The sequence below is a fragment of the Scardinius erythrophthalmus genome, assembly GCF_964197995.2.
Source record: "Scardinius erythrophthalmus genome assembly, chromosome: 4".
In the NCBI taxonomy this organism is placed as follows: Eukaryota; Metazoa; Chordata; class Actinopteri; order Cypriniformes; family Leuciscidae; genus Scardinius; species Scardinius erythrophthalmus.
In genome coordinates, this window is record NC_138224.1 from 46449712 (window position 1) to 46471044 (window position 21333).

Consider the following 21333-nt stretch of genomic DNA (forward strand, 5'->3'; position numbering starts at 1 on the left):
ACAAGCATGATGCGTTGCCATGGAAATATTCATGTGATCAGCAGAAAAAAAAAACAGCCGTTCAAGTGTGTGAATAGCAGTCAGCGCTCTGCCTTAATAAAGTGGCATCGAACTGCAATTACACTGAATCGTTCTTCTTCAGACCGTTGACTTGTCACCGTTGGAACTAGAAGTTGCTTGCCGTAGAAAAGCACATCTTCAGCGGACCGAAACTCAAGCTGCTATTGCGAACTCGCCACTCCGCTGCTGTGCGTGTTCCAGTGAAAAGACGAACAAGAAGATGAGCTCGTAATGTGAGGTGCGACAATAAAGGTTTGAGAACCACTGTTCTAAATTAACGGTCGCCTTAAACTCATGCTGAGGGCTCAGCTAGAATATTTCAAACTTGCGTGTGAAAGGTTTTTTTCTTTTTGCTCCCAATATCTGCAGCATCACAAAGGAGAAAAATGTCAGATGTTTGGGCAAGTTTGCATGCTGACACTGTGAAAGACCTAGTCATAATCAATGTTGAGGGGCCCGGATTATGATGCCAGGCAGGAATTAAGACAATGAATCATTAACATGCAAGGTCAATATGATCAAAGTATGGTCAAGGTCAACTGAATGAGTCTAGAGCCCTGTACACTGTCCTCTTCAGTGTGAATTCTCAAGTCCCTGTTAAGATTTCCTTTTTGAGTGAAACTTATTCCTCAAAGTTGACAGGTTAAATGGGTCTCTTACGTGTGAATTCTCATGTGGTCATTAAGGATTCCTTTTCGGCTGAAACTTTTTCCACACTGTTGGCAGTTAAAAGGCTTCTCTCCAGTGTGAAATCTCATGTGCCTGTCAAGGCTTCCTTTTTGTTTGAAACTTACTCCACATTGTTGGCAGGTGTAAGGACTCTCTCCAGTGTGAATTCTCATATGGACTTTAAGATTTCCTTGTAGTTCGAAACTCTTTCCACACTGTTGGCATGTGAAAGGGCTCTCTCCAGTGTGAGTTCTCATGTGACTGTTCAGCTGTCCTTTTTGATTGAAACTCTTTCCACACTGTTGGCAGGTGTAAGGACTCTCTCCAGTGTGAATTCTCATGTGGACTTTAAGGTTTCCTTGTATACTGAAACTCTTTCCACACTGAGGGCATGTGAAAGGCTTCTCTCCAGTGTGAATTCTCATGTGATTGTTAAGGCTTTCTTTTTGACTGAAACTTATTCCACAACGTTGACATGTGAAAGGCTTCTCTCCAGTGTGAATTCTGATGTGCTTATTAAAGTTTGCTTTTTGACTGAAACTTATTCCACAATGTTGGCATGTAAAAGGCTTTTTTCCAGTGTGAATCCTCATGTGGACTTCAAGGCTTCCTTTTTGTCTAAAACTTATTCCACACTGTTGGCAGGTGAAAGGACTCTCTCCAGTGTGAATTCTCATGTGGACTTGAAAGTTTCCTTGTACACTGAAACTCTTTCCACACTGTTCGCAGGTGTAAGGCTTCTCTCCTGTGTGAATTCTCATATGGACTCTAAGATTTCCTTGTTGACTAAAAGTCATTCCACATTGTCGGCAGGTGAGATAACTTTCAGTCCTTGTCTTCAGAGCCCTTTTTTGTTTGGAAGTTTTTTCAGTCTGTGAGCAGCTAAAAGGTTTTTCTTCCGGTATGACATCGTGATGTGTCTCATACTGATCTTTCTCTTCCATTTCATTCAGATCTTGACTCTCCTCTTTCAATGCCATCAGGTCTAAAGTGAAAAAAGACACACACAAACAAATCCAGTTTAGTGCCACAAAGCAACAGACATTTTACTGATTGGACTTTTCATAAACTGTATTGCCAAACTGTGAAATTGAGTGAAACATGTTGAAATATGATATATACAATGGGTTGGGTTGGGTATATTTTATCGATTTCGATTCTTATCGATTCCTAATTTCGATTCCAATAAGGTAAAAAACTAAAACAAAATCGATATCATTCACAATTATTCTAAGCCTTATTGCTAAACATCTAATTGTAGCTGAATATACATTAAATCACCATGGATTTAATGCAGTAACACTAACTGTAACCATGGTATTGTGGCAGAAATAGTTGAATGTTTTTACATGATTCATTTCAAGGTTTGTACAATCTTTTGAGAAGGAAATTCAAGAACATTTGAAGGACTTTCAAGTGCTTCACACTTTTTCCAGCACTTAAAAGCTCTAAATATTATCGTTTAAATGTTATTTTTATTATGATGAACAAAAACATTTGTTTATCTTTCAAATATTGACCCATTTGTAAAAGTAAAAGTTTCAAGCTGCAGGAAAATGAACACGTGGTAAAAAAACGCTTTTATTTAGAAACAAAAAACTTTATAAATTTACCACTATAACCAGTAGATAGCGGCAGAGAAGCACTTATTGGCTTATTAACCATTTATTTCACAGTTTGCTTTTAAATTTATATTAAGATATTATGAAATTCCTATTATAAAATATTAAAACATCAAGAAATCAATTTTGTTTGACATTTTTTGCACTGAAGTATGCATTAGGAAAAGTTAAATAAAAATGTCTTGTGAAAAACAAAAACTTCTAAATCGCAAAGAATTACACAGAAAGCAAGTAAAGAAGAGTCCTCCTTTTATAATCTCTGAAGCTGTCAGTCAATTCAGTATGATACTGTAGAAGAATAATGGTACATTTAATAAGAATAAAATATTTGTAAAAAATTTGTGCTGTCAGTTAAACGCGTTATTAACGGCATTAACGCAAACCCATTTTAACGGCGTCAATTTTTTTATCGTGAGAATAACGTTCTTTTTGGCCTAGCAAACTTTGTAGTCTTTTTTCACATGCTATTGCAACAACTTAGCCTGGGTTTCTCCATGCTGCCTTGTGCGCTGCACGATTTTATTCACGCTGCTAGGCAGCCTGGATTCCATGGACTAGATTTTCGCCTCAGCGAGGGGACCAATCACAGAACGGGGAGGGAGCAGCAAGACGATGACGACGTCTATGCGACACACCGAAGCAGTTTGTTTATATCTATGGATCTAACATGGCATCAGACGCGAAGTTAACTTTCGATGCAGCCTTAGATAGTGTTCTAAGTAGTTTAGAACGCAAGTTTATTTCGTCTTCTTCCTCGTCGAATTTCTCTCGCTCTACATACGTCATCTGGTATGATTGAAACGATTGGCTATGAGCACAGTACAGTACGTACAGGCGCATTTGATAGACATTCGTAGCGTCCAATAAACGGCTCTGGGCATTCGTAAACCACGCCTCAAATACGAGAAAATGAACGTGGTTCCCAGACCACGTCTCAATAGCCGCGTTTCCACTGTCGGGCTAGGGCCGGGCCAGGGCTTTAAATGGGCCGTGCCGGGCTAATAGCCTCGGGCCAATAGCACCGGGCATGCGTTTCCACTGTCGGGCCAGAAGCTCCACAGCGCTTCACTAAAACACGCCCGTAACACGCCTCTCTGGGACAACGTCACACTAACCCATCATTTCAACAACAGTTTTATCAGAAAACTAATCAGAAATCACTGGAAACAGCGTTGAAAACAAACACGATAAAAGCGGCCGTTTGCTAGCTTTTTTTTGTTTGTTTGTTTAGCAGCTACTTGAATATTTAAAACCCAAGCATCGATGTTTTACCACAGGTTTACAATAAAAAGTGATACATTGATCATAATGAATTAATGTGTGTAAAAATTGCACATTAGTCACTCAGAAATAAATTACCGTTCTATTTCACAAAAGAAAGAGGACACACTTACTTTTTCAGTCGCGTCTGTTTCTTTATCTGGTAACTTAGTTACAGGACATATTTACATCACATTTAGAAAAAATGATAATTTCTACAAATATATGCCATATACTACCTGAGGAGCTTTAGCACTCTCTCGACTCCCATACAGATATTTTCAGTCAGAGAAACAGAGGAAGCTCCCGAAAAAAAAAGTTAATTTATTTTTTAATAGTCCGGTTTAAAGAGACGAGACGTAGGCTATGACAGATAAAATAAAAACATGACTGTGATAGCCTTTAAGATTGGTCTGATTTCTTCAAGCATTCGCTATGTTGTTGTTTTTTGCTAACATTATGCGTATCTTCAAGCGTTTACTATGTTTACTATGGTAACGGCTAGCGCGCATAGTCTTTTGCATCACAAACAGAAGGCATTCAAACATGAACGCGATTTAAATTATTTTATTTTTAAGTCTTTAATGCTGACCGAATCATCCGGCGCTGCCGTCTCCCAACGGTAAACTCCTCCTCTGTTGGTAACCACTCCTCTAGCCCGAGCTGGCCCGCTTTGGCCCAAGGTATTCGACGGGCCAGAAATCCTGGCCGATGGCCTCGAGTAAGCCCCGATCAAGCCCCGGAAGTGACAGTGGAAACGCGACTGGCCCTGGCACGCACTAGCACGGCCCGGCCCTGGCCCGACAGTGGAAACGTGGCTAATGAGAAAGAGGTCTGACGTTAGCCAGGCTAGCAACAACTAGTAACGTTAGAAAAACTACAACACCACACCGGATCTAGCTAGACCGGAAACAAAACAACAGGCACGCCGCACACACTTGTTTGGGCTTGCGAGCTGGCCAAAGAGTAGTAGGCTAACGTTACGTTTTGAGTGGATGGCGAGCGTGAGACGCCGAAATGGATGCCAATAAAATTCTGAATGGAAAGTTTATCTTTAAAAAGTTACCAAATGGTTCCATTGACAAGACCAAAGTGATCTGTGTGTTTTGCCGTTGTGAACTGAGCTATCATCGCAGCACGTCCAGTCTAAAATACTTGATGGCCAAGCACACAGCTGATACGAATTCTCTGAAGCGATTATTTGCTCCAAGTGAGAATGTTAGTGTGAAATTGAACACTACAGTATATATGCCAATGTTGTTTTCAATAAAAAAACATTTGCACAAAGCTAGCCGGTCAAGGGACATTTAGAATAGATAAAAATGTGCGATTAATTGCGAGTTAACTATGACATTAATGCGATTAATCGCAATTAAATATTTTAATCGTTTGACAGCACTAGTAAAAAAAAACATTCCCTATAAAAATTAGGTTGTTGTTAAAGGTTATTTTTATCTGACTTAACTCAAGCTCAGTGCTTTACTGTCAAATGTGCATTTCCAATAAATAAACAGTAGTATAGATAATAGTAATTTCATGAGTAAATAAAAAAGGACATATGAAAGTACAGGGAGTTTTTGAGAGCTGCTGGTTCGCAATGAATACTCCCGGCAGAGCCGTCCCATGGGATTTCAAATTTAAAGGGATTTCAGAGAATGAAATAGTAAAAGATATTGAATTTATTGTAAGGCATTTGAACTATTTACAAATAATAGGCCACATTTTTATTTTGAAATATGCACACATTCACTCTAATCTTATGCCTAAAATGCCTGGAAACGGCTCTGTTATCGTTTCGTGTCTCGTCAAATTCAAATGAATTGCATGAATCAGAGTCATGTGAATTATATATAAGCCTATTCATTTCAAAATCAAAATGGCAAAATTTGACAAAAAAGTTGATTAGATCACTAGATGTTGTCAGTCGTTTAACATTTCTATTGTAAAACAGTTGACATACAATATGTTTAGCTAGCCTATAGGCCTACAGTCCCTTGAACTCTTGCGTTTATTGTTTAAAAATGTAACATTTACTTTTTTTTGGTCATCCTAACAACATGCAGAATGGCACAGTGGAACAGAGAAGCATCAAGAATATCAAAAATTGGTCACGTGTGTCAATGTCAATTGATATTGCATTAATGCAAACAGCATAGCGTCACACAACAATATAATTAAAAAACATTCAAGAATAAAATCTAAAAAATTCTCAACATAAAAACAATTATCCTTCCTATTTTACAGAAGAAATTACATTCCAGAATACTAAAAAGCGGCTGAGCACCAACAAGCCTCTATAACAGAATAACTTTATCATTGCAGAGCTGCAATTTTTACCAGTCTTATAGACACTCTCCAGACAAACATCCCTCTTTACATAGCCGAAAAACAACAACAACCAACAACCTGAGGCCATCTCCATCACTACTCTTTCCCTGTCTGTTACAGGAATAATCAACGATATTTTATTAATTCTATTTCTTTAATAATCCAACATACTTTTTCACCCTTTTCACCTCTGCATTAATACAGTCTTACATTTTCGCTCCCCAACTAGCCTCTTTCCATCCATGTTCTTCTTTGTGTAGTTAACGTCATGCCTGGCACTGTGTATATAGCTTGAGTTCATGCTTTTATTTGGCGTGCTCTTTGTACGTGCATCTTGTACGCAATATTTACCAGTTGGGTAGAATTAGTTGGGTGTGTCTATTTCGTATCATATGCATGCAAAAACTGCGTATTATATACATGCTAAAAAAAGTTGGAATCAGATGCACATAAAAGGTCATCAAAAGATATATAGATACACAGTGCAAGTTAACGTAATATATAATTTTAATGCTATTTGTGGTTAAAATGAGCTTGTGTACATAAGATCAAAGAAAAGAGTGTCTTGGCAAATGCCTGCCATACTCTGCAAACCCATGACTTGGGCTTTGCGCTAACTCGCCCTGACTCCAGGCAAACCATTCTGGTGGAAAAGGAAGACCATGGGCTATGGGGTTAGAATTGTTGCATTATTCCAAATAAATTGATTAAGATTCACAAATCTTAATTAAATTGACAAATAAATAGATTAAGGCCCGGTTTCACAGACATGGCTTAGCATAAGCCAGGAGTAGGCCTTTATGTGTACTAGTTAAACTGGGGCATTTAAGTACCTTTCATGAACGTGGCTTAAAATAAGCTTAGTTAGTCTGAGACTACAGAGTCCTGGAGTAAATTAAGTAAGCTTAAATGAAAACACCTGGGATAGGCCTGATTAAGTTGAGTATAAGCACATGCCGTTGGGCTGATGGTGCTCATAAAAACCTGGAATGGACCAGAAAACATTATTATCAGTGTACATTTTGACACAAAGCAATGGCAGATGCAAAAAGAATTCGTTCCAAAAACTTCAGTGAGTATGAAAAAACACTACTGAAACAAATTTTGACCAACCATCCAGTTATTGAAAGTAAAATCCACACTACTGCTAGTGAGCAAAAGAAAAGGAGTGCTTGGAATGCAATTTGCAATGAATTTAATGCAAATGAAAATGCAACCACAAGAACAATACAACAACTTCAGGTGAGATTTCTTCATTATTATCATTGCTCATTTCTCATATTCATATTTTTGGGACAATTTATAATGAATGATTTTTGCCTGTATAGACTCTGTGGAAGAACCTTAAACTGGCTTTAAAACGACAGAATGCAGAGATCAGAAGACAGCGATTTACTACTGATGGTGGACCACCAAATAAAGACAAAACTGATGAATTGAGTGACTTGCTGTCTGGAATAATACAGCACCAGCAACCTCTGGATGGTATACCAGATGATGATCACTTGAACAGTTCAGATGAAGATCTGAGCACAAATGGTATGTTAGAAAGAAATTGATTTCTTCCTTTGGTACATATATTCCACTCTGTCAATCTTTATTCTTCTTTCATTGTAAGGATCATGTGAATTTATTAGTGCCTGTTTTTCCCCACAGAAGAAAGGAATCTGAACGGGTTGGAAAAGCCAGAGCACAGTGAGTGTGTGTCTTCCACATCTGCTCCTGCATCCCTGAGAAAAGATGCTGCCACCACCTTTCAGCAGAGAACAAGCAAGATGACCATCCATGAAAAGTTAGCCAGAGAATTTCATGAGGAAAAAATGAAATATCTGAAGGAAGAACATGAAATAAAAATGAGAATTCTACAGGTTGAATTGATATGAAGTTGGAAGAAAGAGGTATGATCCAAAAACGATACAGTAAGGAGGCAATTGTGATTACCAGCCATGGTGAACAATATGATGTATAAACAATAAAAACAAAAATAAACGTTTTGTCATTTAGATATTCATGACTGAGTGTATTTAAACAACCACAAACTACATTTTCAACCAGTATTGGTTTAGTAATTTTTTTTAATTTTGCTGCACACTATTTTAATTTTGTACAGAACAAAAATTATCAAGGCAAAATAAGGCATAATGAATACATTCCATATTGAAATACATCTCATCTAGCTGAAGTGCTGCAATGTGAAAGCAACTCTGTGTGCAAGTCCTCGTTGATCACTGGCTGCCTCAGTCATCGGCACATCTGCTTCATCGTCATCTTCCATTGGAGGATCAGGACAGCAGCGCTGCTTCAGGTAGTTGTGCAGCACCGCTGTAGCAATGATGACCTTGCAGCATCTCCTTGGCCTGAAGCGAAGTGTATTACGTAAACACTGGAATCGATTTTTCCATATTCCAAACATGCGTTCAACCATGCCTCTTGTTTGGATATGAGCTCTGTTGTATCTTTGCTGCTCAGCTGTTGTGGGATCTATGTATGGAGTGAATAAAAAGTTACTCTGACCATATCCACTGTCACCAAGTAGAAGTCCACTATACTGTCCACTCTGAAACTGAGCACATAATGAAGAGTTGACAAAAATCCTTGAATCGTGAGTTGAACCTTTCCAGCGCGCAACAATGTTTGAAAACTCTAAATTAGGTGTGCATACACCCTGAACGTTGATAGAAAACCAGTTCTTACGGTTCCTGTACTCCTCAGCATCAGGGGTTGATGGACACTTGACAGGAACATGACATCAATCTATACAGCCAATGACACCTGGGAAGTGCCCATATTCATAGAATTGCACTTTAAATTTGGCTTGGTCAGCAGCATCAGGAAACTTTATGTAAAGACTCCTCGGTTCACAAATGGCTCTGCTGACTTTGTGAACTATTCTACACACAGTTGCTTCACTGGCACCACACAAATCACCAGTTTCACGGTGAAAGGTCCCGGACGCAAAAAACCTCAGTGTGAGCAGAACTTGGAGAGAAATGGGTAAAGGCCTTCCTCTCAGAGACAGACAGGAAAGTCTAGGCTCAAGCAAAGATATTATCTCCACTGCATTTTCCTTGGACATACGAAAGCGGTCTTGAAAAGCTGTGTCATCAAAGTAATGTAATGGATCACTCCTATCCACAAGTACTCTGGCTGGCCTCTGTTGTGCATGTTGGTTTTCATTTAGATATTCCAAATATTCCATGCTCCCTCACAAACAGTACTAAGCAGGAGTTAAACCTGCCTCTTTGAAGGATTAATTTAAGATTCAATTTAGTCATAGACTAGCTATAATCCTTCCTCTTGCAATCGGCTTTGTTTAATCCAGAACAGGCTAAATCTTTGACTATTTTAATATATATCTGTGCAAGTCGCTTTGAGTTAAGACAGCTCAAGTGGGCAGTTTAGTCTGGGACTAGGCTTAAGCCATGTCTGTGAAACCGGGCCTAAGTGTGTGAGTGTTCACTACTCACTGGGCCTGTCTAACAACCACGCATTACACATTCTCTTCCACAATGGAGGAAGACGCTGAAGTAGCAGTAGCGGGTTCTACAAATCCCTGTTATGGAGAGAGGGAAAAATGTGCATTGTCTGTGGTGTGGAATTGGTTTGGATATAGAAAAAAAATGATACAATTCAGACAAATGTGATTTGCAAGGTATGCAATACCACTGTTTTGACAAGCAGTGGAAATATGTCAAACTAAGTGTAGCAAGTATGTACAATTATTGTATAATTTTGTTGGAATCAGACAAAAAAATGACTGATCAACACCTGTCTGAAGTCGATTTTGAGAAAAATCAAGTTAAAGGTGAACTAAGTAACTTTTTTACCTTAAAGGGATAGTTCAGGATTTTAGACATGAATCTCTATAGCTTCCCCATAAGCAGTGTGGTGCATTGACCATGACTTACCCCCGACAGCGTCCTGTGAGCCGAGCTCCGGTCCAGTTTTGGTCAAGATGAAATTAGTCCGGCAAGTTTGCTGGGGTCACCGCAATAAAGCTTTTTTCTTCTCAAATCAATATGTGACCTGATCCAGCCAAATGAGTCACAGTGACCCAAATTTAAAAATTGAGATTTTGATATTAATGGAAAGAGGAGACCATAAGCTTTCAAATGATATCCAAGTCAAAGTCATACCTTGAATGGTTGTAAAGATATACACATTTGAATTATGTTTGTCTGTCCTCTTTTTACAATTGAAAACCTGAGAAAATCGCTTTTAAAGTTTTTTGCCCGTTTTTTGTTGATATCTTTCAAAATCCATTGCATTTAAAGGGATAAATTATTTATTGTACAGCTTAATTTGACCAAAGACATTAATATATGCTATTAAACCAGGCTGAAGCTCAAATTATTTTAAAGTTTTTATTTTAATAAATAATTTAAAAGGCACTTTTACAAACATTTACTAAAATCAGAAAGATTGAACAGAGGTGCTACAGTTTTCCTTGAGAGAGGGTGTGTGTGTGTGTGTGTGTGTGTGTGTGTGTGTGTGTGTGTGTGTGTGTGAGAGAGAGAGAGAGAGAAATTGAGAGAGGCAGAGAGACAAGGAAACAAAGAACAAAATAATGTTAGCCTATGCAATCATATCTTTGTGTAGGCTAGTTGACAATAACAGTTTAACACATTCATAACGGAGATACCAACAGTTAAATATTGGGTTAAAATAAATCAAACACATTGTAATGGATTCTCCTTGCAGATAAATACACTCACAGAATAATTGCACTCACTCACATCCATACACAATAAATACCACAGGGCTGTCACTGCTGTCGCTGTCATCAGAGGATGACACGTCTCCAGATCCAAAACAATTACTGACTAGCCTTAGTTAGCCACTCTTGTTGACCAGCAGCAGAGCTTAGGTTAGAAGCCTCTAGTGATTTCAACGCTTTTGGCGACTTTTTGGCGACTTTGCTCTATTTTGACAGCGACATTTCTCAAATGAATAATATTTAATCTTTCTGAGGAGATCTGCTAGCTTGTTTACACATAGCGCTACGAGTCTGACAGGAGGATGGCTGGACCAATCGCGTGCCGGTCAGTCGAAACGGGGCTTCCCATTGACAAATGATCAGCGTGTGTGTACATTTCTAAGCTCTTTGATTGGTTCTATACAACCCACCATATTTGGAGAGCAGAGACGTTTGAGGGGATTCCCGGGAAATGCTCAGAGGTGACGAGAGGAGTTGAGAAAAGCAATATTCATTTTCAGCGAATTTAGTAAAACTTTGTAAACTTTAATAGTCATTTAAATACCTTTACTCAATTATCTGGACTACGAAACTTTAGGAGATTATTTTTGGATGTCTGTTCTTTGGATTTTAGCAAAAAAAAAATTTTTTTTTTAAATCTATTATTTCATTGTTTTTCCACATAATCGGCCCATATCTTAAAATGGAACGTTGCGACTTCCGACTCATTTCGCCAGATCGGGTCACATATGTGTTCAAAAGAGTGATATATTTGCGTCTCTAAAACGTTGTCTATGGAGAGGTCAGACCTCGTAATGGCTTGGCACTATTTTCTCCCCTGTCATATCACTGCGCGCTGCCGCTACCTACAGCCAGCTGCGAGCTGCGCAGGCGCACACCACTTTTTCAGTTGTTCGGCAGTGTTTACAGCAGTGTTTACGTGCTCAGAACAGCTACACGAACGAGCTAACATAGCTACTCACCAAGAGCGATCAGTTTGTACAAGCTTTGTAGAAAATGGTGCGGAATTGTGACTATCCGGACTGTACAAACAAAGATGTGGCGCTTTCTCCTCACACATTTCAAAGATTTCCTGTGGCAGATGTTGCTCTGAGGCGACTTTGGCTCATTGCTCTGGGCTTCAATGTGAACTCCAAACTGGCGAAGATAAAGAAGCTATCCTTTTGATATCCCAAAAGATATCATTTTGGCTGTGTGTCGAAGTCAATGTTGTCATCGTCGCTGCTGTAGTCAGACATGTTATCGTTCTCTTTACGAGCTGTAAACAAAGTGACACGTGCGCGGCTCCCAGCTGGCTGTAGGTAGCGGCAGCGCGCAGTGATATGACAGGGGAGAAAATAGTGCCAAGCCATTACGAGGTCTGACCTCTCCATTGACAGCGGTTTTGTGACGCAAATATATCACTCTTTTGAACACATATTGATTTGAGAAGAAAAAAGCTTTATTGCCGTGACCCCAGCAAACTTGCCGGACTAATTTCATCTTGACCAAAACTGGACCGGAGCTCGGCTCACAGGACGCTGTCGGGGGTAAGTCATGGTCAATGCACCACACTGCTTATGGGGAAGCTATAGAGATTCATGTCTAAAATCCTGAACTATCCCTTTAACTGAACAGCTTCGGAGTCATTGGAATGGTTACATTACTTATTTCGGGTTGAATGGTGGTCGTTTCGCACCCCCCTGGTGCCCGTGAGCGGAAAATTCACACTTGCAACTTTGAGCCGGCGGGCCGGCGGCCGCCGCGTCAGGAAGTCTCGCGTGATATCAGGTCTCGCGAAGTAAACAATTGCTTTACGGCCAAAAGAAATCTGCTAAAATGCTGTCATTATTGCGCTCCCTCTCGCTGTTTGAACCCGAATTAAGAAGACGTTTTAAAGAATGTCCCATCTGCTTTGATGTCGTTGATCTATAGCCTCTGGTGTCTGAGAATCGCCTACGAGTTTTTACAACAGTGTTGTCAAATATCTATTCCGAAGCTGTGGGGGGAGCTCTAGAGAGAAACCTGCGAGCAAAAAGCGAGAATACAGCGAAGAAATCCCGAAGTTACTGAGCCCCGCTTTAAAGTTTTCTGAAGGTTCATAAAACAAAATCACCAAGCAACCATACCTTAAAATCCCTTATACCATGGTCTGGGTCAGGGGTCGGCAACCCAAAATGTTGAAAGAGCCATATTGGACCAAAAAAAACAAATCTGTCTGGAGCCGCAAAAAATTAGAAGCCTTGTAATGAAGGCAACACATGCTGTAAGTGTTTATATTAGCTTTATTAGCCCCCTAGTATCAAAATGATAAGTAGGCTACAAATACATAATGAGCATTCATGATTAAATGTTTATTTTCCCTGCAGTGCATCCTGGAGAAAATGACGCACCACGTGGCTACTCTGCTGAATGTATTATGTTTCGTTGCATTGATGAAATTAAAGAAATACAATAAAGAAATCAGATTTTTGATGTCATTTTTACTTTAGGATTCGAAAAAACAACAAAATGTGCAACGTGCATAGGCCTCCTGTAATTTCAGACCTCCCCATGGAAATAAAATGCAGTCCTCTTCAATCCTCAATAATAAATACAATCCTCTTCTCTTTCCCCCCTTATCTGGGCAACAGACAGAGTGCAATAAAACAGCAGCCTTTTGAAACAAACTGGAAAAGTCATTAAAACATGCATAAAACATGCATGAAAACAGTATAAAACACTAAAAACATAAAAGCAGCCCAGTCATGCCCTTGAGAAAAATAATACAGTTTAAGTTCGATTTCTGTGCACTGTCCTCTTCTCTTTAGTTTTCTGCAAATGCCAAGTAAGTCAGTGCAAGGGTAAAATGCAGCATCATACCTGCCAACCTTGGAAAAAACTTTTGCGTACCGACGACGACGACGACGACGGGGGGGGGTTGGTTGGTTGTATGGGCGGTTTGGACGACGACACACATGCATTATATAATTGCTTTGCATATGATGTGTGCTGGTCAACTAGTCTAAAATGAAGAAACCCCTAGAACACAGTAAAAAAATAAATAAATAAAAACATGGGAACATTGTGTACAATTAAGATTAGCTAATTAATTTATTTTCCAATATCCTAATATGATACTACTTACCACAGGGAAAAGGGCTTCGATTTATGACGTGCTGTCTTTGCATTTGAACATTGCACATTTTAGCTGAATAAATGTTAACCAAACATATTTATAGAAAACAGTTGACAAGAATAGACAGGAGTCCAATAATAGCATAACGAATCACTTATTCTAAAAATAATATAAAGTATAAGTTCCGAATCCGACATAATGAGGGCTGTGTTAACAGTAAAACGTCCGTCATTTAACGAATTTTAAAAGCAGGGATGGATAATACAAAATGCTTTTTGACAGAAAAAAAAAAACAAGCACGAACAAAATTTAAACTATAGCCCGTCAATTTTAATTTTACAATGATCTTCTCTCTGTGCACGCGCGTCGCGTTGGTGAGAGAGCTCGCGCAGCACTGATACAACGGTACTTTTTAATCCATAAGTAACTAACGCGCTAGTTTTCATACAAAATAAATATGTAACATAATTAGGTACTTTAGTTATAATTAACACAATAACGTAACACATGAAGGCTACGTTTCTCAACACTGAGAATGAATGAATAGCCTAAATAAACGCCTGTTTCTCCAGACTCGCGCTTATCAGTAATCCACAAATCACAGCACTTTCATAATCACTAAACCATAGCGATTTCAAGATTTATTGTTCAGCATTACTTGAGCATTTTATTATTTGCATGACTGAATTATGTCTTCCTATTTTCTGAGTGACCAACCATGAATAACTTAACGGAGTATTTTAAGATAATCCATGCGATCTGTGTGATCATCGAATCCATAAGATTAAGTTAACTAAACAATCAACTTTCCACATCGAGCCCAGGCCGTTTACCTTCAGGAGTCAGGAGTACCATACTGTACTGTCCTCGCTGATGAACTCAGTCAGACGGCGGCCGCGGGAGTGAAGGGGGATCGAGCGGGAATCTTTATTGCTGTCGATTTTCAGTCTCTTTTTAATGACAGGCCTTACGCATCTGTCAATCATCCCCGCTTGCTATTTGGGGAATGAACCCAGCGCTATGTTTGGTCGAACTCTTCTTCTTTTGCTGTTGCTTGATTTGAGGACAGCGCGTGCACAGAGGCGTCAGCAGGTTTTTTGCGTAGTTTAGAGTGACAAATCGTACCAGCTTACTTTGAAGTCAAAATGCGGATCCGCTACGCAAAATGCGTACAGGTTGGCAGGTCTGCAGCATTATCCTCTTCTCTTTTGACACGCACAATAATGCAGCCATCCTCGGACCTGAGCAACAAAACACAATAATATCCCTGTGTCATTCCAAATATATACTGACAAAAATCAGAAATCACTTTATAAAAAAGCCACTTTGTTACTAAATATGTGCCTATGACAGGATTGTGTTCTTACCCGTTTAATGTGACTTCTGTTTTGCGGACATCAATGGACAGCTTCTCAACATCGGGCATGTAAGATGTAACTTTAATCTTCACGCAGGACTGCAAGCTCTCATCTGTGAGGCGGGTGCGGTATTTGGATTTGATGTAGTTCATGTTTGAGAATATCTGCTCGCACAGGTATGTTGATCCAAAGATGGATAATACTCCAAATGCATATTTCTTCATGTTCCTATAACTGTCAGGAAGAGCATTCCATGTTTCAAACACAAGTTTCTCGATAGTTGGGAGGCTTTCAATTTCGCTCCATTCGTGGGCTTTGGGCAAGCTGGGCTTTCTGGCGAGTGACGTCTTCAAGCTCGGCTGTCAGACTTTTGAACTTGGACACCCACCAATCTTTGTCAGCTATATCGGCCATTTCCATTTCAAGGTCAGCTTGAATTACTCCTGGGAATGTGTTCAACAAGGACGGGTCAATCTCCAGGGGAGTGACAGGGAAAGATAGTGTAATTTTTTCCTTTCGGAACTCGCTGAATCTGCTCCCAAATGCAGTTTGCATATCCACGATCGCACCTTGTAAATAATCACCGTTGAGTGTGTGACCGTGATAAGCTTCTTTGAACTCTCTCAAGGACGGGAAGTGAGAGAGCGTGCCTTGCTGTACATCTCTGGCGAATACAGTCAGCTTGCGCTCGAATGACAAAACAGCTTCCAGCATTTGCAGTGCAGTGTTTCCCCGCCCCTGGAGACTTTTATTCAGCATGTTTAGGTGACTTGTCATATCCACCATAAAGTGCAGTTTTTCCAGCCACTCGGTATCTTCCAGTTGCGGGTAGTTCAGGTTTTTGCTTTTCAGGAATGTTTTCACATGTTCTAAACAAGCAACAAAGCGACACAAAACCTCACCTCTGGACAGCCATCGGACTTTGTTGTGTACCAGGAGATCGGAATATTCGCTGTCAACTTCATCTAGCAATGCACGGAACTGACGGTGGTTTAATGCTTTTGCAATTATCTTGTTCACCATCTCGATGACAAGGTTCATCAACTCCATACACTCCGGTGGGAATGTTTGTGCACACAGTACTTATTGGTGCAAGATGCAGTGAAATGCAAGCAGATTTCGATCCAACACTTTCTGTAATAAAGTCACAAACCCCTTTTGTGATCCCCTCATACTGGGTGCCCCATCTGTAGCCACTGAAATCAGGTGGTTGGTGTTTATTCCATTGTCATTTAAACACTTCAGCACAGCCTCACATATGTCCTCCCCGCATGTTTGGCCTTTCAGTGGTATTAATTCTATAATTTCTTCTTGTGGCCCATCAGAGTTAACATACCTGCATAACAGCGCTGTCTGTTCAATATCGATCACATCACACGACTCATCACAGGCAATTGAGTATGCTGGAGCTGAATTAATGTCCTTGATTTGCTGATTGGTGATGTTGCCTGCCATTTTAATGGCCCTTTCCTTCACTGTCTTTGCGGAGAGAGGCATGTCTTTAATTTTCTGTATTATCTCGGTTTTGTTTTTGAAGTCTGAAAATAGGTGCTCTGATATTTTAATGAATGAATCCTTCATTTAGTCACCATCTGTGAACGGTTTCCAACGCTTTATTATCTCCCGGGTTGAAACAAAACTAGCAGCAGTAGTGGAGTTTGGAGATGCAATCCACTTCTTAAATTTATCTTTGCGCTTCTCTAATTTTTCCAGAAGTAATGCAATCGCACTTTTTCTCTCACTCCCAACTAGGTACTTGGCTGCAAATGTAGCATGCCTTCCCTGGAAATGTCTTTCCACATTACTCTTTTTGTTATTTGACAACTTCTCATTACAAAGCAAACATGCAGGCAATCCTTCCGCATTGGCAATGAAAGCAAATGATTCGGCCCAAGAACTGTTGAATCCTCTGTTCTCCTCAGCTATCTTTCTCTTTTTCCATGGAGAATCCATGGAAAAATCCATGGCCCATGACACACCCGCCGGTTTGTTTGTTTGTTTGTCTGTCAGCCACCGGTCTGGCATCACGCCGATCTGACAGAAACGTGCGTCACAGTCTATGATGTAAATCTTCGTTGACAGAAATGTTGAAATTAAATATTTATACACATTTTTACTTTAAGAATGTTTGTCATGTTTTTCCTCCTACAGAAATTATATTAAAACAATTTTTTTTTTCCCATTTTCATATTTTTGAAAAAGCTCCAGGGAGCCACTAGGGCGGCGCTTAAGAGCCACGGGTTGCCGACCCCCGGTCTGGGTGAATACTCGATTCTGATTGGCTGCAGGGTGTCCATTAAAAAGTGATAGTGGACACCTAGTAAAGGAGTTCTGGTGAAACTGACTGTTTACCGTTCGAAATTTAATAAACAAATGCGCTGGCTACATCAGCTGTGAGTAACCATAGCAACAGGCAGTCAAAAGTATCTATATGGACTATAAATCGAGCAGACTATAAATATCTCCAGTTGCTAAATAAACCGTCAGGCGTAACCAGGGAAACCAAGTTACCCTGGTTACGCCTGGTTACACCCTGGTTGTTAAGGTTACGCCTTAACAAAGTTTCCTCTGCATTAGAAAATAATGAATTTACCTGTAGTATATTCGTCAACTTCTCAAAAGCTTTTGATACAGTCAACCATCATATTCTATTGAAAAAATTGCAAAAATATGGTTTTCATGATGTTACGCTTGAATGGTTAAAAAATTATATTTCAAACAGACAACAGTTTGTTTGTATTAATGGATGCTATTCCAACAAAGCCAGACTACTTTGTGGGGTCCCACAGGGGTCCATTATTGGACCATTATTATTTCTTATTTATATTAATGATTTATCAAATGTGTCAAATATTCTTTTCCCAATAATGTTTGCAGATGACACAACTTTAGTTTATTCTCATTCAAATTTTAATTGTCTGATTAAAAATGTAAATACTGGTTTAACTGCATATGCTACATGGTTCAGATTAAATAAGTTATCGCTGAAGACAAAAAAAATTCCCTGAGAACTGCTCGAGGACTCTCCCGGCCGTGATTAAAGCATTTGAAGGACATTTGCTGAAGTCTGTTTGTTGATTATTCCTGCACAGGAAGTAAGCTAGTTTAAGGAAGTAAACTAGTTTAGGGAAACAAGTTTTAAGCGAAACACTAGAGACCTTACTACCAAGTGATAGTGTGGATCATGTTAAGAACACAAGAGACCTTACTATCAAGTGATAGTGATTCGATAGTGGACGTCGATTTGTAGACGAGACCCAGATAGTTAGGTTTAGGTTTAGGGAAAAATCTACCACAGGTGGCACAGACCTGTTTATATGTTTTTCAGGCACTTTTCAGGATGTTTGTTCACATGAGGCGACCCGCTCCATGTCAAATAAAACCACTTTAATTAGGACACTCTTCAAAAATATCATTCATTTCTGAGGAGCTGGACATTTTAATAAGGATCAAATGACTGAGATCAGCTTTGAGAATGAAACTGACCTGTTTGCTCCTCAGTTTCTTCTTGTTTCACACTGAATGTTTCTTCAATCTTGAAGTCTTCACTCTCCTCTTTAATAAACGCCATCTTTATAATAGTGTTACGTGGATCTCAGTCGCTTCCCTTGGAGTTTTTCTGTGTGTTTGTCCTGTTTAAGATGAGAATAATTAACAGAAAGAAAAAAACAAATCCTAACTATATCTCTGAGTGCGTCTCTATCAGATCTAGTTCAGTAGTTCAGTTCACTGGTAAGAGAGTCAGTCAGAGTTAATGGACTTAAATGACCTGATTAGACTAAAAACACTCAAAACTAGCACTACAAACTAATAAAAGAACACAAATTATACAGACACTATATAATTAGGGCAGTTCATGTATTTAATGAATGGAGAAATCGAGAGAAATCGATATCGAGTGCTTTTGAATCAGGGTAGTTGACGTGACGTGGCTTTTTCACCGTCACAGAAGATAAAAAATTATTTATTTCACATTTTCATCATTTAGAATACTGTAAATGGTTAAAATGTTCTTGTTTTACATGAATTTGTCGTTTTAATACCGGAGTTATTTTATTTATTTTTTTAACAACTTTGAGCCAAATCTCAAAATCGTCCTATGGTGTGACTGTAGACAAAATTATTTCATAAATATTAACTTTTATAAATAAAGAAAATAATGTTTAAGAATCTTAATGAACACTCCTGGCATAATTGTGCAAGTGTCTATTTCACTAAGTGGCCATCACTTTTCCTATACATACATTTCTAAAAGTGTCAGAATTTCATAAAGTTTGTCACAGAAAAAAATGTCCTTTGGTGTTATGCTCTGTTAATTTTGATCTTTCATTTTCGTGTAATACATCAATCGATCCTGTTCAGTTTCTATTTTTTTCTGTATACTCACAATAAAAATAAAGTGTTTTGCTTTTTGCCAAATAAAGAAAAATTAACATGATGCGATTTCTGCACTCTCTCTGTCAGTGAAGTCCAATTTGAAACGCGTTCGAAAATGATCTATAACTCCGCGAAAATTCATTCAAACAGGCAAACAAACCCATGGGCATAAAGCTTGAGATCGCATCTTTTAAATTAAGTAATTTATATAAAAAACAAATATTCTCAGCTTGTGAAATCTGTATTAAAAGAGAACGATTCCAGTCGAGCTCATTACGAGCTCATTCAAAAGTAATGTGACCACACCCCGGAGAGCGCGTGCTATTCAAATGCAAATTCTGAGAACCATTTCAGACCTGTGAAACGCCCACATCAGCTGTAAACAAAGCGCCGCGAGTGAGGCATAATATAGCCTACCTAATAATCCTGTAGAAAAGTTTCCTCAGAACAGTGCTGATATGAGGAGCAATAGATCCCGCTGAGGAGTGAGGTGGTAGGCTGTTATCTTTTCTCAAGTGTTAATGTGGAATAACGTTATGGAATAACGTTAGTGTAGGCCTATGTAAACCGCAAAAAGATGAATCGCGTTTCTATAATATTTCTGTGAGATGAATGAAGGGTACATATTTGTAAAGACTGTTTATCCTAAATATGAATCGCGCGTCTGTGTGTGAAAGAATAAAGTGCTTTGCTATAGCCTACTGAGATGAGTAAAAATCGACTGAAATATGTTGAAATAAAATGTATTTAGCAACGTATTAAACTGCAAATTAACATTTATATGCCCTAATATTTCATAAAAACAACGTTACAGTCAGGCGAAGTATGAAAGACAACATTTTGTTGACTAGATTTGGGTACAGTTTTTACTGTAGAATAGGCTATACTGCCACATCAAATACGTTTGTTTAGCAATTTCTGCTCATATATAAAATACTATTTTTGTCAAAAATAAAGTCATAGACTAAGATGTTAGATGTTCCAATGTTGGCTATATTCAAACTAATGAATACATTTGATAAAATGTAGGCCTATAATCTTTTTTTTTTTTTTACAAAGAAAGAGTACACTTGAAATATTGTTGAAATTGTAATTATTGTTGTAATTGTAACCTTTTTAATAAAATAGCAAAACATATTTACAAGATAGATGTAAGCAAAATCTTAAATGGTCAATATAAGTCTTCTTCTAAATATATCTTTTGTCCTTGCATTGTGGCTCAGTCAGTGTCACACCTGAATGATGGCTCATTATGCAGAGTGGGTGGGACATTGTATTCTAAGGTGTAAACCACTCCTCGTTCACGCCCCCTCGCATATTGGCTTTCCAAGCAAAACCTGTTTTACATCAATTTAAATCAATGTATTGTTTTTTGTGAACGATAAAGCAAGACTATTTTCACATAATTTTGAAGCCAGAACTCGAAGGAACAACATCCATTAGTCAAAAGTCTTGTGGACACATATTTAATATGTGTTTTGTGGTCTTATTTCAGCAACTTTCATTTTTATTTTTTCCAATAACCACGCATAAACATTATTCTCTTAAAAATACAAACATCTACATACACGTTGCTTGCATATTATGGTAGCCCTGTTTGTGCTATATAGAGTGAATTTACACCTTTGCCATTAACATGTTTATAAATAACTGAAAAAAGCACAAATGTCAAGGCATGTCAGAACATCTCAAGGACCCCAAAAACACCTTTTTTCAAAAACACGTCCCCAGAGGGTTAAAGGGATACTTCACCATTTTTTCATATTAAACTATGTTATTCCCTTAACTAAGACGAGTTGATGCATACCTCTCTCGTCTCAGTGCGTGCACTCAATCGCTCTGGCA

General features: G+C 38.8%; 1 protein-coding gene and 1 pseudogene across 6 annotated transcripts in view; both read right to left on the bottom strand.

Moving 5' to 3' along the window:
- Positions 1 to 21333, bottom strand: part of LOC308689635 (uncharacterized protein) — a 43360-nt gene that overhangs the window by 20217 nt on the left and 1810 nt on the right. The window contains exons 1-3 of one of the 5 annotated variants that reach the window (XM_081363458.1): positions 15121 to 16266; positions 14587 to 14994; positions 308 to 1714 (exon numbers count right to left, since the gene is read on the bottom strand). In XM_081363458.1, coding sequence (XP_081219584.1) covers positions 717 to 1714; positions 14587 to 14608 — 1020 coding nt within the window. In that variant the 5' untranslated portion in view covers positions 14609 to 14994; positions 15121 to 16266 and the 3' untranslated portion in view covers positions 308 to 716. Of the gene's footprint in view, positions 1 to 307; positions 1715 to 12903; positions 14995 to 15120; positions 17182 to 18597; positions 18744 to 21333 lie in introns of those variants that run through there. The other 4 variants (XR_014030027.1, XM_081363457.1, XR_014030026.1 and 1 more) reach the window with 4 other exon arrangements.
- Positions 8113 to 9138, bottom strand: LOC308689637 (putative nuclease HARBI1; annotated as a pseudogene). The gene has a single exon. The product of its transcript is annotated as a putative nuclease HARBI1 (transcript).